Here is an 18,745-nt window from a genome sequence, read left to right on the forward strand (position 1 = left end):
GTCGATTCTAGGATCAAATCACGACCCCAAATGTTTACAAACCCACTCACCTGCGGGAGGGGGGCGTGTGAACGACGGCTACCTGGCCGGCTGCGATGCATTCGCAAAATCCCTGCCGACCGCCGTTGTGAACCTACAGTGAATCGACGTCAATAGCCGCCGCAAGATATGGCGCTGTCCTGCCCATGCTGCGACAACCCGGAGCCATTTGCTGCCTTCCTTATGCAAGATCCCATAGCCGTTGCCGAGGCGACACCGAACCACCAAGGACCGCTCTTGACAGTCTCATCACCACCACCACCACCACCTAGACGGGCTTTGGTCTTTCCCTTGGTTGCACACCTCTGGGTGCCAATTGCAATGCCTGTCGAGGTAGTAACCTGCCCCCCTCCCCCTGTCCAGCACCCACGTCCCACGCACCACGACCCATTCTCACAGCCCACTTGCTTATTAGTGTCATCATACTGCATTTAAAATGTACTGTATATTTATTTTAAAAACTAGGAAACGGTCCCCCCCCCTTCCTAAAGAGGGGGACCGTGGATTGTCTTAATGCTGGTGAATCTACTCAGTATCACCCTACCCTACATCACCCATCCCCCGCCCCCCCCCCTTCTCGCCCCCCACAAACGTCGTCAAGCAAAAGGGTGTTTCCGCATTGACAGCCACACGAAAACGAGACTGCACACCCGCGGGGGTCTGCGGTAAACCCGACGGCTGTTGTAACGTCTCTCTGACGGCAAACTGAGTTAGAGGGATCGCGGTAAATTTACTGAGTCAGTGCCGAAACCCGGACCCCCTCCAAAAATGCCACTGTATCCACCACGCGCGCAGCCCCGTCAGTACAAGTGTGTACTGCATATTCATATCGAAAACAAACCCTTTCTTAAAAATTCACTATATTATTGCATCACAGACATACGTTGCCATTGGTGGCAGCATTAACACGTTGGCTTGTCACCTCGCCCCTCTCGCCTGCGGCTCTGTGGCCTCCTCCTCTAGTGGTCTGTGGGGACAGACAGACAGACGGGCAGTTAAGTTGTCAGATTCTTTAAATAAAATTTTTAAAAATGTATCCCATTTTTTTCTACTTGGTGCCGTATCATGTCACATGACATGGAAGAATCTGTTCAGAACTCTGGAAGAGCAGTGCAACGTAAGCGTGCGAGTATGGCTGACGCATGTGTGTGTGTGTAGCTGCGTGGTGTAGCGGTTAGCGCTACGCTGCGCTACGAACCTGGCGACCCGAGTTCGATTCACGCTCACGGGCAACATCAGTGACGATTGTCTGAACCGGCCCTGGGCCTCCCCCTAGGTCGACTCAGCCTCAAATGAGTAGCTGGTGCGATGTGTAAACATCGCCACTAGGGAGACAAAGGCGGCCGGGCGTGGTGCTAGCCACCCACCCCAACACAGGTGCTCGCTAACAGCACTTGCCCCTACAGTCTGTTAAGGCTATACGGGGGAGCTTTGTCTTTGTAGCTGCGTGTGTGTACGCTCGAGTGGTAGTGTAGTGGTTTGCGTGCTGCGCTACAAACCCGACGACCCGAGTTAGATTCCCGTTCACGGCCACCAACACTGGTGACAATAATCCAAACCGGTTCTGGGCATGCCCGAGGTCGACTTAGCCTAAAACGAGCACTCGTGCGATGTCTAAACATCGTCACCCGGGAGACAAATGCGGCAGGGCGTGATGCTGGGCACCCACCCCCTTCATGTGGCATGCTGTACCTCATAGGTGCTCGCCAACAGCACTTGCCAAAACGGTTGGTTAAGGCTATGAGGGTGATCGTTGTCTGAGCACGTTAGACTCTCACCTTCTCTCACTTCCTCCCCGTGGGCGCCAGGCAGTGGTGGAGGAAGAGAATCGCTCCCCAACTCCACTTCTCCATCAGCCTCATCCTGAAGCTTGTGCAACTCTTGGTGGAGCTCGGGTTGTCCGCCACCAGCATCACCATCGCCCGAATCAGCTGCACCGCCGCCGTTATCCGCCTCCTTGAGAGGAATGGCGTTCTCGTCGTCATCTCTCTGCTCCTCGTGACGGTGGCTGCCTCCGTCGCGCTGCTGCGGCGGATAGTCGGCGCTGCGTTCGTGGTCGCCATCGTCGCCGTGTGCTTCGTTCGACTCTGGCAAGTCCACGCTCTCCGCAGGATGCGTCTCGTCCAATCCACCCTGCTCGCTCGACCCGCGATGGTCGGGGACGTCCTCTGCTGGGGCGGCGTCGACCTCATCGTCGTCGTCGTCACCGTCACCTTCCGCTTCGACGTTCTCCTCCAGCTGCATGGGGATTTCATTCTCGTCAGAGGATGCGGCATGGTGCTCATGCAGTCCGCCGTCCCCATCCTCCGCCTTCTGCTCTTCCTCTGTCCCGACCTCTTCTGCCTCCTCAATGGCCTCGTGTTGTTGCGACACAGCCTCTGCGCTGATGTCAGACTCAAGCTGTCCCTGCAACTCCTCCTCCTCCTCCTGCTGCTGCGACTCATCTGACGGCCGCTGCTGCGCAACATGATCTTCGTGGACCTGCTGAGATTCACCCTCCACCACCTCCTGTGGCGGGGAATGCTCCTCCTCGTCGTTGTCCCCTGGCTGATTGGACGCATCCTGGGCCTGCTCGTCCTCTCCAGGGTGGTGTAAATGCTCGTGGTGCAAGTGGCTGACTTCATCAGGGTGGATGGCGGCGTCGCCCTCGTGGTGTGGGTTGGCCTGTTCATGGTGTGGGTCAATCTCGTGGTGATGGTGGTCACCCTCTTGATGAAGGTGGACCTCCACATGTTGATCCTCATCCCCATGGTCATGACCATCCTCTTCATGATGGTCATCTTCTTTGTGAGAGTGGACCTCGTGGAGGTGATCACCCTCAGATTGAAGGTGACCATCCTCGTGGTGCTGCTGTTGGTCGTCTCCATGATGGTGATTCTCATGCTGAGCGTGGAGCTCCTCATGCTGAGCGTGGAGCTCCTCATGCCGAACATAGACCTCCTCATTCTGAGCGTGGAGCTCGTCGTGCTGAGCATGGAGCTCCTCATTCTGAATGTGGAGCTCCTCAGGCTGAGCATCGACCTCCTCATTCTGAGCGTGGAGCTCCTCATGGTGAATGTGGAGCTCCTCTTGCTGAGCATCGACCTCCTCATGCGGAGCGTGGAGCTCCTCAGGCTGGGCGTGGAGCTCGTCGTGCTGAGAGTGGAGCTCCTCAGGCTGAGCGTGGAGCTCCTCAGGCTGGACGTGGAGCTCCTCATGGTGAATGTGGAGCTCCTCATGCACAGCGTCGACCTCCTCTTGGTGCTCATCAGCGTCATCACCATCATCATCATCGTCACGATCATCTTCTTGATCAAGGCCATCCTCATGTTGGAGGTGGTCCTCTTCAAGTTGATCATCACCCTCCTGATCACGGCGATCCTCTTGGTGATCGACTTCATGATGAAGGTGGACCTCCTCATCTTGATCATCATCATCATCCTCATCCTCCTGCTCGGGATCATGCCCGTGGTAACGGTGGTGGTCATGGTCGTGGTGGTCGTCACCTTCATCGTGGTCACCTTCATGGTGGTGGTGGTCGTGATCATCTTCATGGTGGTGGTGGTGATCACCCAGTGGCTGGTGAACGTCTTGGTCTTGTTCATCTTCGTGTTGTCGGTGGTGGTGGTGGTCGCCAGTGTCGGCAGAGGGAGCCTCGGCCTTAGACTCCTCGCTGCCGGTGAACTTGCTCTGGATGGCTGAAAATAAAACACGAGCCGTGAAGGACTGAGGTGGCCACCTGGCTCAGAGATCAGTGGCAATGCACCACCATCGTCTCCGACGTAATAATAGCAATTTGAACCTGCAACGTGGCACCACGCAGCATCGGCTCGCTCTCGTAGTGAGAGACAGAGGAGGCACCAGGAGGAACCAAGGACAAGTGGGAAGGCAGCCACGTGGTGAGCCGATGCCAATAACTGCCCAAGCTCAGCAGTCCTCGATATATTAAGGTGTTTTCAGCCAATTAATTGTTTACATGTGGAAGGAAACTGGAGTACCCAGAGAAAACCCACGCGTACCGCCTTCACCTGGCAAACCAGGGTATGTGGCACCTCCTCGACACGGGAAGGGAGTTTCGTAACAATAGTGGAGTGATCTACCAACCCTCGCTGCCTTCACAGTGATGGATTTTAAGGCCACGTGTGTAGCCAGTGCCGCCCCCGGGAGACATCCACCTAGTTTGAATCGTCTCATTCGTTTAATTAGCCCGAACGTAACATTAACAAAAAAAACCTAAACAACAGATGCTTGCGTGAGCCTAACGAATTATTTCAAACTCTTTGGGTCTTTTTCGGTCAAGTCACGTAAATAGAAACAATGGATCACGACGTTTCGATCGCAACGCAATCAATCGTCTTCAGGCGAGACGATTTATTGCGTTGCGATTGGAACGTCGTTATCAATTATTTCTAGTTACGTGATTTGACCGAAAGACCCAAAAAGTATTAATTCCCGCAGTCACGAAAGCTTTCAATCAAAATGATTTTAAACAGCGGATCGATAAACCGGTACATGCCAAATTCCCAACCAGTCACCCTCCCCCCCCCCCCTGAATCCGCTACAGGGCAGCCAGACAAGGGCTACACGAAGTCCGACAAGACAGACAAGTCCACACACCTGCTAGCAGGGTGTGCATGTCCTCCCCATCCACGTCACCGTCTCCGTCCCAGTCCAGCTTGTCTGCAGCAAGGAGGATGTAGCAACACCACAGCACCGAGTTAGTGGTTGGGAGGGTGGATGGGCGATTGGCTGATTCGATGGTTGAGTGAGATAGTGAATGGGTGGATGAATGGTTATTGGAAGGATGAGTTTGTGAGCGAGTAAGTGGTTCAATTAATGGGTGGGAAAGTGAGTAAGTGGGTGGGTGATCACATGGATGAGTGAGTGGGTTGGTCAATTGGTGGATGAGTAGGTGAGTGAGCGCGTGTGTGAACGAATGCATGAGTTAGGGTTGGTGAGTGAGTCAGTGGGTAGGTGGATGAACGAGTGGGTGGGTGATTGGATGGGCAAGTTAATAATGAGTGTGTTTCGTTAAATTTGTAGGTGAGTGAATGGGTATCAGGATGACTATATGAAGGGGGTAGGGTAAGTAGGTGGATGAGTGTGGGTGGTGAGTGGAATGATAAAACGAAAAGGGAGGTGTCAAGTAGGGAATGTGAGGATGTAGGTAGGTTATAAGACAGCATTAGGTATAGATTGCTGGGTAGGTAGGTGAGTGGGTCTGGTGGGAACGCATGCTATTAGCCTCATCGCAGCCCTTACCTTGGAATATTTTCTTGACATCTTCCACGTCGAAATCCCTGTCCCCGTCCATGTCATAATCGGTGAGCTTTTCTGAAATTTTAAAACACAAGCGTTTAGTTGGCTATGGAAAAAAAAAACAGACGGTGTGTGCGTTTTGTTTATCAGGCACAAATTGGGAGCGGAAGTGTAGCGGTTAGCACGCTGCGCTAAGAACCCACCAACCCAAGTTCGATTCCCGCTCACGGCCAACACCAATGACAATTATCTGAACTGGTCATAAGTCGACTCAGCCTAAAATGAGTACCTGGTGCGGCGTGTCAACATCACCACTGGGCAGACAAAGGCAGCCGGGCATGGTGGTGCCCACCCACCCTATCGGGTGCCATGCCAACCTTCATAGGTGCTCGCTAACAGCACTTGCCCGAACAGTATGTTAAAGGCTATATGGGGAATCTTTGTCGTTGTCTATGATGTGTGAGTGTGTGAGTTAGTGTGATATTTATCTGTGTGTTTGAGCTTGTTTCTTTTGTCAAGTTAGTACACATCAATGCTCAATGTTCATACGCATCAACGCATATGTCCAAACATGTGAGCATTTGTGTGCTCGTGCATGTGCAGTATAATGTCTGTATTCATGTCTGTGTGTACATGGGTCTGTATGCTTGCGTCTGTATTTATATACGTGTATCAGTATGTGCCAACAGCCCTTTCCCCAACAGTCTGTTAAAGGCTGTACGGGAATGTGTCGTGTGTGTACGTTCATGTGTGCTGTACGCGTGTGCGTCTGCGTGTAATTATTATTATTAGGGGAGCGGTGGTGTAGCGGTTAGCGCGCTGCGCTACGAACCTGGCGACTCGGATTCGATTCCCGCTCACGGCTAACACCAGTGACGATTATCTGAACCAGTCCTGGGCCTCCCCTAGGTCGACTCAGCCTTAAATGAGTACCTGGTGCGGTGTGTAAACATCGCCACTGGGGAGACAAAGGCGGTCGGGCGTGGTGCTGGCCACCCACCCCCTCGTGTACCGTTCCGGCCTTCATAGGTGCTCGCTAACAGCACTTGCCCCTACAGTCTGTTAAGGCTATACGGGGGATCTTTATATTTAATTATTATAGAGGTAAAATGTAGTCGGACGGCTCCACGGTGAGCACAAGCGGCTCTCAATTGGAAGGTTGAGCGTTCAACTCCTGGTTGTGGGGGGATAACGAGGCCCCATCGTGTTTACATTCTAAATCAGGTCACGCAGCGCGGCTCAATCACTTCGAACAGACTCTGTAACAGCTGCTCTTCATTGGCGATACGAAATGGAGCACCACTTTATGGGAAGTGCTATAAATGGACCCCCCCCCCCCACACTATTCCTAACTGGCTCAGGGCTGTAAACACAACAGGTGAGCACCGCCTTAATCTTAATTTTGGAGCTTTCGTGACTGCAGGAATTATTCTTTGGTTCTTTCGGTAAAGTCACGTATAAAGATAAAATAATAAATTAAATAATAGCATACTACGACGTTTCGACATAGAGTAACACATAGGCACAGAGAGGGAGATCGTCTCTGTGGCGTGGATGATCTCCCTCTCTGTGCCTGTGTTACTCTCTCTATGTATCTTGGTGACATTTGTCTGCTTAGATGTCTGTCTATAGTGTTCTGGTTAGATTTTTTGTAGCTATTTCATTTATACCTGATGATGATTGCTTGTGTTGCAATCGAAACGTCGTATGCTATTATTTAATTTATTATTTTATCTTTATACGTGACTTTACCGAAAGAACCAAAGAATAACACCGCCTTAATGCTCGATTCGGCGAGATATCACTCACTTCTTTGTTTGATGGCGTGTGCGTGTCTATGTTTGCGACTGCGAGTGCGCGCGCGTGCATGTCCGTGCCTGCCACCGTGTCGGTGAGCCCCAGCGTGTAGGCCAGCACCACCGAGAGCACGAGTGCGCCCGTGAGCACGAGGCAAGTGACGACGCCACCGCCGCAGCCGCCCCAGCGACTCCGCCGGGAGGCGTTCGGCTTCCGGTTCCGTTGGTTCATCCGCGCGGTGCCAGGCGGCCTCTTCTCCATTTCTGCGCACGAAAAATACGCACAGACAAAGGTGCCGCAGATAGCCTCAAACAGACCGCTGGGGGGGGGAAAGGGCTGTTTCTATAGCCAGCGCCTGCGTAGGCTGGCAACGGCTGACGAAGTGGGGGGTGGTCTTGCCAGCACCACGTCTGGCCGCCTTTGTTTCCCCCACTGACGGTGTTTACACGCTGCACCAGGTACTCACGTAAGGCCGATTCGCCCGAGGGGGGTGATGATTATTTTGCATCGTGTAGTTCAAAGCAGATTGCATCTCAAAATGCTGACATATTTGTAACGTGTGGTGTTCGTGCTGTGGGGGGTGGGGGGGGTGACTGATGTGATGTGAGCATCCGTGGCCGGTGTCATTATTGTGTAATTTGGTCAATCAGGTCACTTGTCGTGTGCGATGGGTAGAGTGGCACAGGGAGCACGAGACTAGCCGTCACCTCTAACAACGCTCGCTCGGGCTGGTTTGGCTTCATCGTGTCGTCAGGCCACCACGGGGGTTTCCAACGAGTAGCGAGGTTTTAGACAACGAGCGGAAAAAATGGAAACTGTCCTAATTGTCCCAAAAATAAAAAGAAATTACGGCTGAGCGCACACTCTTCAACGCCCACGCCATGTCGCATTCCCAAACTCGCACACACAGACACGTTATCAATGAAGGCTGCCTCAACCTTCGCGAGGTACCACGGTTGTTTGGAATAGCCTTCCGGATATCGGGAAGTCCCCACCATCCACCAAAACAATTTGGATTGCACTGGAGCTTCGCGCACACACTCGCGATTTTACCCCACACCCTTGGTTCTGCTCTTTTTGGGTTCTGGAGCACCAGTGTAGTGGTGTAAACTCACACGGAGACGAGATTCTCTGTAAGGGCTATTGCCAATCTAGATTTGAAGTTTTCGCGACTGCAGGGATCCATACTCTTTGGTTCTTTCGGTAAAGTCACGTAGGTAGAAAATTTAATAAATCAAATCACGACGTTTCGACTGCAACACAAGCAATCATCATCAGTTTATTAACTACTACACTCACGTACAGAAGCACCGGATCACACCGGAGGTAGACACTTCTACACTTGTTCCTTCCCGTGGACCGTCCCTGTACCCGCTTAACCCCTCGGCCTATCCTCACCTAAGCTGCCCACTAATCCCACTCTTTCCTCGGCCTAGGGTCTCGGTGCCGAGCAGCGTGTCGTCCGTTCGGCGTGTCTTCCGTTCCCTCGAGACCTCCGTTCCCTCGGCTCCCCACAATGACCCCGGCCCTCGCCCCGGGGTCCCCCTTAAATACCCCTCCCCTCTGGGTAACATGACGTCACCCTATGACGTCATCCAGCTCTTTCCTGCCGATGCCCTCACTTCCCCCCACTACTCCTCTACACCAGTGTGGATGGATCTCTGGGGCCCACCACACCCATTGCAACCAGACCCCACCCACACCCCCCAACTGTCACTCGTCATCACAAGGAGGCGACCTCACGCGCCTCCTCAACAATCCACCTGCGCACCTCAACCGCAATTCAGCACTACCTATGCCACACCGCACATTAACGCGAGACCGCCCAGCACTGCCGACCGCAGCTCGGTTCACCACTGCATCTCACCCCTGCCCGTAACACAAAGGGTTCCGGCTTCACAAGTTCCGTAGCAAGGTTTCACCGCTTCATCCTTGCGTAGGGAAGCGCCGCGGAGAAAACCTGCTAGTCCTCGTAATTAACCCCACCCCATTCCTGTTCTGCCCTTTGAATTGACCTTATCCTTGACCTTGATACATTGGCCATACTCACGTACCAACTGTGGTTCCGACGGCCACTCTAACCCAGACAGGGGGTCCCTGTTACTTCAAGGACCCCGATGTACAACAGCATTTTAAACTACACAGTGCAGTGTAGGAAATTACCCACAGCGTAAAGGAAGGCAGTTCCCAGTCGTTCCCAGCTAAGACACACCTACCGATTTATCAGTTAATCCTTCCGTGCTCTCACGAGACATACCCTGAAATATGTGTGCGCGTGTATGTGCATAGGAACTGCTCATAATGTAAGTAAATCATGTGCAGGCGTTACCTTTCGGGCTGCTGAGTCAAACTGCACTCGCCTTTGGTCCCCACTGCAGCTGGTCGTGTGCTTCCTCTTACATACAGCCCGAGCCATCCTTAGCCAATGCAAGAGCAGCCGCCCCCCTTAGGTATTACACATGCCTGCCTACATAATTGCTCCAAAGCAAGGGACCCCGAGTACCCAAACGACTTACGCAATTCAAGTAATTCTAGAAATTGCATAGGCAAAGACTCGTGCTAATTTCTCGATTCCAAACGGGAATTTAACGCTAAAAATATTCGCGTATATTCCGTGAGGACTTAGGAGCGGTCGAGGTCACCCCTTAAAAGTTTGCCGTAGCTCAGGTCCACGAGCACGCGCGCACGCTCTCACAAACTCAATGAGTGCACAATCGCTAACAACGACTCTCCGCACACAGACACGCATTGTCATAAATAGGCAAAGATCCCCCCCCCCTCCACGCAGCCTCTTAATAGACTGTTAATAAGCACCGATTAAGGCCAACAGAGCACACGATAAGAGCCGCACAGATACAAAACACACAAAAAACACACACACGCGCGCACATGAAGACATTCCCACGGAAATACAATGAAAAATTGCATACGTGCAATCTCTCACACTCGCACAAATGAATGCACACGAAATCACTTTACTTTCAAATGTATTGCAAACATAAACAGGTCCCTGCGGGGTGGGCTGGTAGGAATGAACAAATACGATATGAAGGGAGAGTTTGAGGCCTAGTTCTAGGCTTTAGGCCTAGCTGTAGGCTATCTCAGGGAATGAGTTAATTTTTAATTTAAATGTTTTAATTAAAAACTATCTCAGGGAATTAAAAAACTATCTCAGAGAATTATAAGGGAATGTTACACTTGTTTAGCCAGGAAAGCCTCACTGAGTCTAAAGGTTTTTGTAGGGTCCTGCCAAGTGTTTGCAGTAGGGGGCGATGCTGCTACACCTAATCGGACATCGGACGGACGGACGATATAATCTATTGTAGGCTGGTTCACTTCGTTCCTACCAGTAAAATACAACTTATCTCAGCCACAGACTAGCTTATGCACATGAGGTGGTGATGTCATGGCAGCCATGTTGCATAGGGACTTTGCAGTGGCCATGTTGCATGAGGGTCGTCTTTTCCGGGCAGTTGATTGGCTGGTGCAGTGAGGTAATCCCGAGCGACCATTGCCACCCGACCATTTTGGCAACCTCGTTAGGATGTACGGGAACACACACGTCAATCTCCTGGTGGCTTTTATGCGATTTTTCTGTTCTCAGGCCCCGTAGATCTGCACACTGTTTTCCCGACAACCAGCTGCTCGATTTGAAAAGCGTGCAAAATTGACCAATAGTGAGCAACTGCCTGCTGGGGAGACGATCACCGCTCAGTTTCAACCAATTACGACTGCCGCCGCAAGCATCTCTCACCAATGGGTGTCCAGGCCGTGGGCACAACGCTCAGCTATTTCTGTCATCCAAGCGTGAGCATGGCCAGAGACCTGTCCACACTTCTGAGTAGATATTGCACCATGCCACACTCAGGGGAAGCCACAGACAAATCGGGAAGGCAGCCTGAACTGGCGCCAACAATTGTCCAAGCTCTTGTCGTCCTACATTGGGATGTTTATCAAACTCCTTGGGAGGCACAGGATGTGATCGGATAATGAACACCGATCAAACCCAGGTTGCCGAGTTTGTAATGCAGTGAATGAAGAAGCACTACGCTACTGCTCCCCACATGTAATTACACATGGGACACACATGTACACATGACAGTACACTCAAGACATCTACACTGTTTACATGTGTAGAGGAGTATTGCGAGTAACCAATGAGGGGGGGCGAGTGGCAGGAGGTGCGAGCGGATTGAGAGTCAAGGATGACGTGACGTCACGGATTACAAGGGGCTTTCCGAAAGCACTTTCGAGAACGTGGGCGGGGCCGAGCTGGGGGGAGGAGCTGCCCAAAGGGGTTCTTAAGGGGGACCCCGTGACGGGGGCGAGGTCGCCATGGGGAGCCGGGGTAAGGAGCGGCTGGAAGAGGGTCTCTCTCTCCTCGTCGCGGAGCGGTGTTGGCTGATCCCCCGCTCCGGGCAGACGAGTGAGAGAGCCAAGGGTAGGGCCCATATAGTGTTCAGTGTCCGGGTGAAGGACCGAGAGAGAGTGCACCTCCACTGGTGTGAGTGTAGGATGCCGAGTGTGAGAGTGGTTTAATAAACGGCAACAGCCCATCTAGTATTCCTCGTCTCTGCGTGGTTGTACTTAACACATATATTTATACACACACATATATATTTGCACTGCATGTCACGGCACCCAGTTTGGAGGAGGGGGGTCATAACAGCCACTGTGAGCCTGGTGTTCAGATCTGGGTCTAGGTGTCTCTTCTAAAAATGCGGTTCAGAATGGCCACGTCAAACCTACTGAGATACTGCGTGCAACACAGCCAAGATTTGGTGTCTCCAAAAGGTGAATAATGGAAATGTCAAAGCCACTGAGATCCTGGCTCAATGGCTCAGGGACACGTACCGATGTATCAGTTTGGCTAATCTTACGCTCATGACACGTGTGCACGTGTGTAAGAAATGTTAACGGTGTACTTAAATAATGTGCAGCTGTTACCTTCAGGCGAATGCAATGAACAAAAACCAGACGGACAAAGACAACGCAAACGAGACAGACGGGGCAAACGAGACCAAACATCCACCCTCGATTCAAACCGTGACTCCAAAATCTGATGATTCATCAAAGCACAATGGTGGAGGATAGGCAGCTGCATTCTTACATGCCTGGCAGAATGACCCAGTCTCTCTTTCTCAGGGAGGTTCACAATGGCTGTATCAGAGCCACTGAAGCAGCATTGCCAACACGCTGGGTTTCCTCGATAAATTGGCCCACAAAACTGACGACCGCATCATCCGGAATGCGCCCAATCTCTTCAGATCTCAGAGGATAAGTAGGTTTGAACCTTTACGAGTGTTCTTCCTTGCAAGGCCCGCGGGCCACTGGCGGGCCCTGATCTGCAGCCCCCCTGACAATAAAGAAATGTGAAAAGGCCCCATCACGCTGTCAAACGCAATGGTTTGAAATGCGTGGCGGTCCTCACACTGATGATGTCTTATCGGCGAAAGTGGCCCCCCTCTGAAGATTAGTGAAGAACAGTGACCTAGACAGTGCCTGGACAGGCAACTAACCATGCATCATAGGTTGTCATAGGTTCCGAGGCTGTACTAGGCTGCACTGTAGTAGGCAGCAGAGAGTGCTGGCAGCAACACCCATTTTACTGTACTACTATGCCCCCACGTCTATGCTCCCCCCCGCCTTTACCAACCCCGTATTAATTAGCACGGTGAAGTATGGTCAAACAAACCCCTTGGATTCACAAAGGGCTGTGCATTATGTTGAATTAGGACAGCTCCAGACTTGGGTATAAACCCTGGCTCACTACTGGATTCAAAGTGAAGGAGATGCAGGTGGCTCGGCTGAAATGGAATCATGCATTGAGAATTATTTATAATTTGGGCAAATCATATGCGAATGTGACATCAGTGCTTTGTCATACGTAAATATCATAAACAGAGTTCAGTACGTAGCCATTTCAAGACATCTGCTTTCAGATCCTGATTGCATTTTATTGACTCACCTCTATTCAAATCCGTTTTTTTTGAAACTCAACTCACTTTGGCTTCAGAGATACACATTACTTTGGCTGTGTACGGACTAACTTCCCGTAAATTTCAGCTGCTTTGACAATCACCAAGAACTAATTTGCATAATGATGTAACACGATTTAACTGCCATATTTTAAATACCCAGAGTGCTTTGCACAGGCATGACTTCACTTCACACATGAGTTGCCTGATGTGACCACTATGAGGACACACATTTTCAGCTGTGCCGAGTTGTTCAAAAAGTGTATGTTAAACTTCATCGTACTTATGAGCATTAATAACTGGATTAAGAATTCATTTGAAATACGTAACAATAATTATTGACTTGTGATATTACAATTTTTAATATGTATTTTCTAATGGCTGCTATACTAAAACCTGTGTGGATACAAATTTTTTTTATTATCTTGGCTTATTTTCCAAAATTACTATTTTAAAAGAAAATCTATTTTTCAGAAGGGACGGGAGTGGTGGCACAACAAAGGCTATCCAAGTTCTTTGGTTCTTTCGGTAAAAGAGTATGGATCCTTGCAGTCACGAAAACTTCAAATCTAGAGCTATCCAAGTTCTGTTCCAGGCAAGCCTCTAACATCGGTGGCAAGTTTTATCTGAACCAATCCTGGCCCCCCCCCCACCGGGTGAAACACAGCCAAACAACACCAATGGCTGCCAGGGCATGAAAAGGCTTTCATCCATCAGTGGATTTACAAAGGGGCTGTAAATATAATTGATGCATTATTAAGAACTCACATATAACAAGAGCATCGCAACTGCATGTGGAAAACCAACGGCAGTGCTAACAATGCTGCTGTGGGTTTTGCTCTGCCATTGAATAATGCTGCAGGGAATAGACCGGGAATGTGGAAACTCTCGCTCTGGGTTTAATGAACAGGTTGAAATTTCCAGCCAAGAGTAGTATAGTCTTGTGTGTTTTCGAATGTGGGGAGTGGTCGCGCAATGGTTTTGTGCACTGCGCCGCGAGTTCGGACGTTTTTGGGTTTGATTCCCATCAGCTGCCTGAAAAAGGAGTTCCTGACGGAGTGTCTCAAGTTTATTTGTTTGAACAGGTGAGAAATCAGTAAGAGACCAGGACAACCTCAATTGCAAGTGTGACGCGTAAACAGGCAGGCCAGAGAAGTGCTGGCCACACCACCCCCTCGTGCACCATGTTTGCCTCCATAGGAGCTCGTTAACAGAAGAGCCAACAGTCTGGATCTTCGTCTGTGGGTAAAGGCAACCGAAAGTTGTCTGGCAAGTGAGGGCGAGTGCAAAACGTGGCGTGAAGACTTCTAAAATCTCACGCACGGAGCATAATGGACTTTGAAGTTGTAATCCAGATGTTACCAGTTCCATCTCGCAGCACGGCAGTTGATTTAAAGTTGGACATTCCTCAAATGCCCTCCCCGCCCCCCCACCTCTCTGCTCTGTCCACCGAGGCAATAGGTTACACGCAGGTCATGCGTGGTGGGGTAAAGTGTGGGTTCGTCCATTTATTTTTGTTACGCCTGGACATTGTGGTAAAGTAGACCAAATACCATTTTTAGTGGCAGGAGGAAGATTTTTTCACATGCTTGAGAAATGCTTACTGAGTAGGGGTGGAATGACAGATGTCGATTATTTAATTGAATTGCAATCTTGAATGAATAATATTAATCATTTCGATTTAAAGCTTTCGTGACTGCAGGGATTCACCTTTTTGGTTCTTTCGGTAAAGTCACGTAGAATGGAAGTAATAAAATAATAAAAATAAAACATAATAAAATAATTCTCACGACGTTTCGGCCACAACGCAAGCAGCCGTCCTCAGGTGAAGACCAGGTCTGTCGGGGAGACAGCGTCATTCAGATGCTGTCTCCCCGTCATTCAGACGCTGTCTCCCCGACAGACCTGGTCTTCACCTGATGACCGCTGCTTGCGTCATTCAGACGCTGTCTCCCCGACAGACCTGGTCTTCACCTGAGGACGGCTGCTTGGGTTGTGGCCGAAACGTCGTGAGAATTATTTTATTATGTTTTATTTTTATTATTTTATTACTTCCCTTCTATGTGACTTTACCGAAAGAACCAAGAAGAATATGAATCATATTATTGGCGGGGGTGGGCACAACTATTACATAACCATACAAATGCCACCGCAAGCTTAATAAAAAGCTGGTGAGGTTGGTTCACTTTTGGACGCACAACAAATTTTCTGAATTTAAATTGAAAACAGATTTTAACTCGAGACTCCATGCCCCACACAAAGTACAGCTCTTATATAGCAGATGCACGGCTTTGGCTGTGTCACAGGCTGTCACACACAAGTCTCAAGCTTTGATATTGTTAAAGATAATCTATATTTGTTATATATAAAAACATAGTATATGTGCCTTACTGTGATTATAAAAAAATATATACTACGTTGGCCGTTCCAGAATATGTGCTTGTTTCTCTCTACACAAGGAACACGAAAGTAAAACAAATATTGTGCACCTAAAATGTATTTAAAATGTCGACTTAAATGTCATATGTAACCCCAGCCGCCCTTGTAAGTGGCAATGTTGTTTCGTGTCGCTCAAATGCTTTAGTTAATTTATTGGCGTGGGTCTCGGTTGCTTTATTTTATTTATTGGTTACATAAAACACAGTACTGTGAATGAACTATCAAAAATATACCTTAAGGCTACGGCTGGGCATTCTATTATTAATAGTCTCTAGTGATGTCAAAACACATTCGATTCTATTCTTGCGTAGAGTGGAAATATGTTAAGGAGGGCTTCAGGGAAGAGGGCAATTAGTTTTGCTGTTCCTCCACTTCCCTTGAAGAAGTGCCGACTACAGAGTGGTTTACTATAAGGGCCACAGTTTTGGGCTGTATTGGGCACGATCATACGAATGTGGCTAGCCTTAAATGCATTTCCATGTTTATTTACGGGCCTCTGTATCATTGAGCCTCATAGTATCCCTATCGGTCTCCTATACAGTCCAAAGTTTGGGTTGCACGGTCAATGCATTCATTGCAATGCGCCAATGTGTGCTAGTGGTGGCTTAAGTTACGTCACCAGTTATGAAGGGTCGTTGCCCAAAACGTCACATATTGTAGATTTCGTTGCCACGGTGTTCTTGATGAATGTGTTGATTTTGTTATCTGTGCCATAAGTCTTTATTTTTCCTCGTTCACGAAGAGATTTTGCATGAGAGACCATCGTGTCTGACACACGAGACAGAACAGGTCACGGTACACAAGAACATGACGGAAGAGTACATATTGGGCAGAACGGCACGAGACTGAACATATTATACAAATATAGACGGAACAGCCGGGCAGAACAGATCAAACAGAGGACATGATACAGACAAAACGAACGATTCAGACAGAACACATTCATAGCTGTCAACACCTTATCAGTGCCCCTACCTTATTACAGACCAATTCAGACCCTATTGGTCACCCCGTGCCCACTGATAAATCTCAACCTTCATCCGACAAAGTCCCGTCACAAGGCAGAAACACAAACACGCCGTATGGACATGAAAACTCAATTTCCCTGTACAATAACACGGGCTACACCGTATGGGTTGGCAGCTGAGCACACGATACGGAGCGAGACAGAGAAAAAGACCGCAGAGCGTAGACACGAGAGACATTGACAATTTGAATGAATCGTGACACCGCCAAATCGCGGTCGTCAAATCGTTACCTCGTTGGCATTTGACCCATAGAATACAGTGCGGTAGTGAGGGGTGCAGCTTGGCACATTGCAAACACGTGGCACATTGCAAACACGTGGCACAGTGCAAACACGTGGCACTGCTGCTGCTGCACAGCGACACTCAATGGGGGCACATTGACGGCGTGGCACTGTCCATACAGTGCGGACGTGTCCGTACAGTGCGGGCGTGCCTGTACAGTGCCGTACTGTCTACACAGTACTGTCCTGTCTGTAGAGTGTCGTACTGTCTACACACTACTGTCGTGTCTGTACAGTGCGGTACTGTCTACACAGTACTGTCGTGTCTGTACAGTGCGGTACTGTCTACACAGTACTGTCGTGTCTGTACAGTGTCGTACTGTCTACACACTACTGTCGTGTCTATACAGTGCGGTGCTGTCGTGTCTGTACAGTGCGGTACTGTCTACACCGTGCTGTCGTGTCTGTACAGTGCGGTACTGTCTACACAGTACTGTCGTGTCCGTACAGTGTGGTACTGTCTTTACAGTGCGGGCGTGCCTGTACAGTGCCGTACTGTCTACACAGTACTGTCGTGTCTACACAATGCGGTACTGTTCGTATAGTGATGTACTGTTCGCGCAGTGCGATACTGTTCGTACAGTGTAGTACTGTTCGTACAGTGTAGTACTGTTCGCACAGTGCGATACTGTTCGTACGGTGCGGTACTGTTCGTGCAGTGCCGTACAGTGCGGTACTGTTCGTACAGTGCCGTACTGTTCGTACAGTGCCGTACTGTTCGCGCAGTGCCGTACTGTTCGTACAGTGCCGTACTGTTCGTGCAGTGCCGTACTGTGCAATGGCGCCCATACATCGCGTGCCAAAACTGCTGCACGGTGCAAGATACGGCGCTGACACATCGCATTGGTGTCGGTGCACGGCTGCGTCCATGCGGTGCGGTGCCACGCACGGCGAGGAAGACGATGAGCAAATGCCGACGACGCTGACGATTTGACGGCTCGTGGAGACGTTAATGAGACAGTGACGATGGCGTGAAGCCGACGATGGAGCTGGTGATGTAGATTATGCCGAGGGCAGAACGATAACGGCGATGACGTTCTACGCGTACGTGTGTTGAACTTCTTTCGCACCGTACGTAGCCAACCGCGCGCTAATCTGAGGTGCGGGGTAAGGAGAACAAACTAAACAACTCCAGTGGCATGACGGGTATGAGTCCTGTGACGACGACGACGATAACCACAACGATGCCAGGCCATTGCATATTTAATATCCGTGAAGAGAATTCGAATGACCATGACGAGAACGCTGATAACGATGACAGATCGTCGTCATCATCACCACCACCAACAACAACAACAACCTCTTTCACTAACCATGTTGCGCGGAGTCCAACTTTTTCGGCGTCTTCTTTCCCATGTCCTCTTTGTTCTTGCAGCAGCAGCAACAACAGCAGCAACAGCAGCAGCAGTCGTCAACCTCGTTCACCACCTTCACCTCCTCCTGCTGCTGCTACTACCACGGCTGCAGCAACAGACGGCGTGGACTCTCCCGGCGCGCATGCGCACTCACGACCCCCCCCACCCCCCGACCCCCCCCACCCCCCCGACCCCCCCCACACCACCCCCCCACCCACACCACCCCCCCACCCACACCACCCCCCCACCCACCCCCCCCACCCACACCCCCCCACCCACACCACCCCCACCCACACCACCCCCACCCTCACTACCCCCCCCCCCACCCACACCACCCCCCCCCACCCACACCACCCCTCCCCCCCTTCCACCTCACCCACCTCCCCTCCCCCCCTCCCTCATAGCCCGAGGGTGGCACGCGTTAGCCCTATGCTTATGTGAACTACGATATGCGCGGCGTTACGTCTGTACGAACTACCACATGCAAACAAACGTGCTTATGCCAACTACGAAATTTGTGTCGTCTCTATGCGGACTGCGAAATGTGTACGCGTATGTGAATGTTAACTACGGATTTTGTCGGTATGCGT

The 18,745-nt window shown here is 50.5% G+C and overlaps 1 protein-coding gene across 1 annotated transcript; it reads right to left on the minus strand.

Moving 5' to 3' along the window:
• Nucleotides 1-866: 866 nt before the first annotated feature.
• On the minus strand, nucleotides 867-18,307 carry LOC144726258 (uncharacterized). The gene is made up of 6 exons (XM_078604805.1): nucleotides 18,114-18,307; nucleotides 7,155-7,337; nucleotides 5,281-5,352; nucleotides 4,636-4,698; nucleotides 1,818-3,716; nucleotides 867-1,006 (listed from the first exon to the last, which is right to left on the minus strand). Exons 1-6 carry the CDS (start codon nucleotides 18,154-18,156, stop codon nucleotides 999-1,001), a joined length of 2,268 nt encoding a protein of 755 aa, XP_078460931.1. The 5' UTR covers nucleotides 18,157-18,307; the 3' UTR covers nucleotides 867-998.
• Between the last annotated feature and the right edge of the window lie 438 nt (nucleotides 18,308-18,745).

Source organism: Lampetra planeri, chromosome 23 (assembly GCF_965212315.1).
Source record: "Lampetra planeri chromosome 23, kcLamPlan1.2.h2, whole genome shotgun sequence".
Lineage (NCBI taxonomy): Eukaryota > Metazoa > Chordata > Hyperoartia > Petromyzontiformes > Petromyzontidae > Lampetra > Lampetra planeri.

What these genes read in the sequence shown, in the direction of transcription:
- LOC144726258 (XM_078604805.1), bottom strand. Translation starts at nt 18,156, where the DNA reads ATGGGAAAGAAGACGCCGAAAAAGTTGGACTCCGCGCAACATG. An exon ending in GCTCACCGACACGGTGGCAG is followed by an intron (nt 5,353 to 7,154) that starts GCACGGACATGC and finishes TTAAAATTTCAG; the next exon opens with AAAAGCTCACCGATTATGAC. An exon ending in TGTCAAGAAAATATTCCAAG is followed by an intron (nt 4,699 to 5,280) that starts GTAAGGGCTGCG and finishes TCCTTGCTGCAG; the next exon opens with ACAAGCTGGACTGGGACGGA.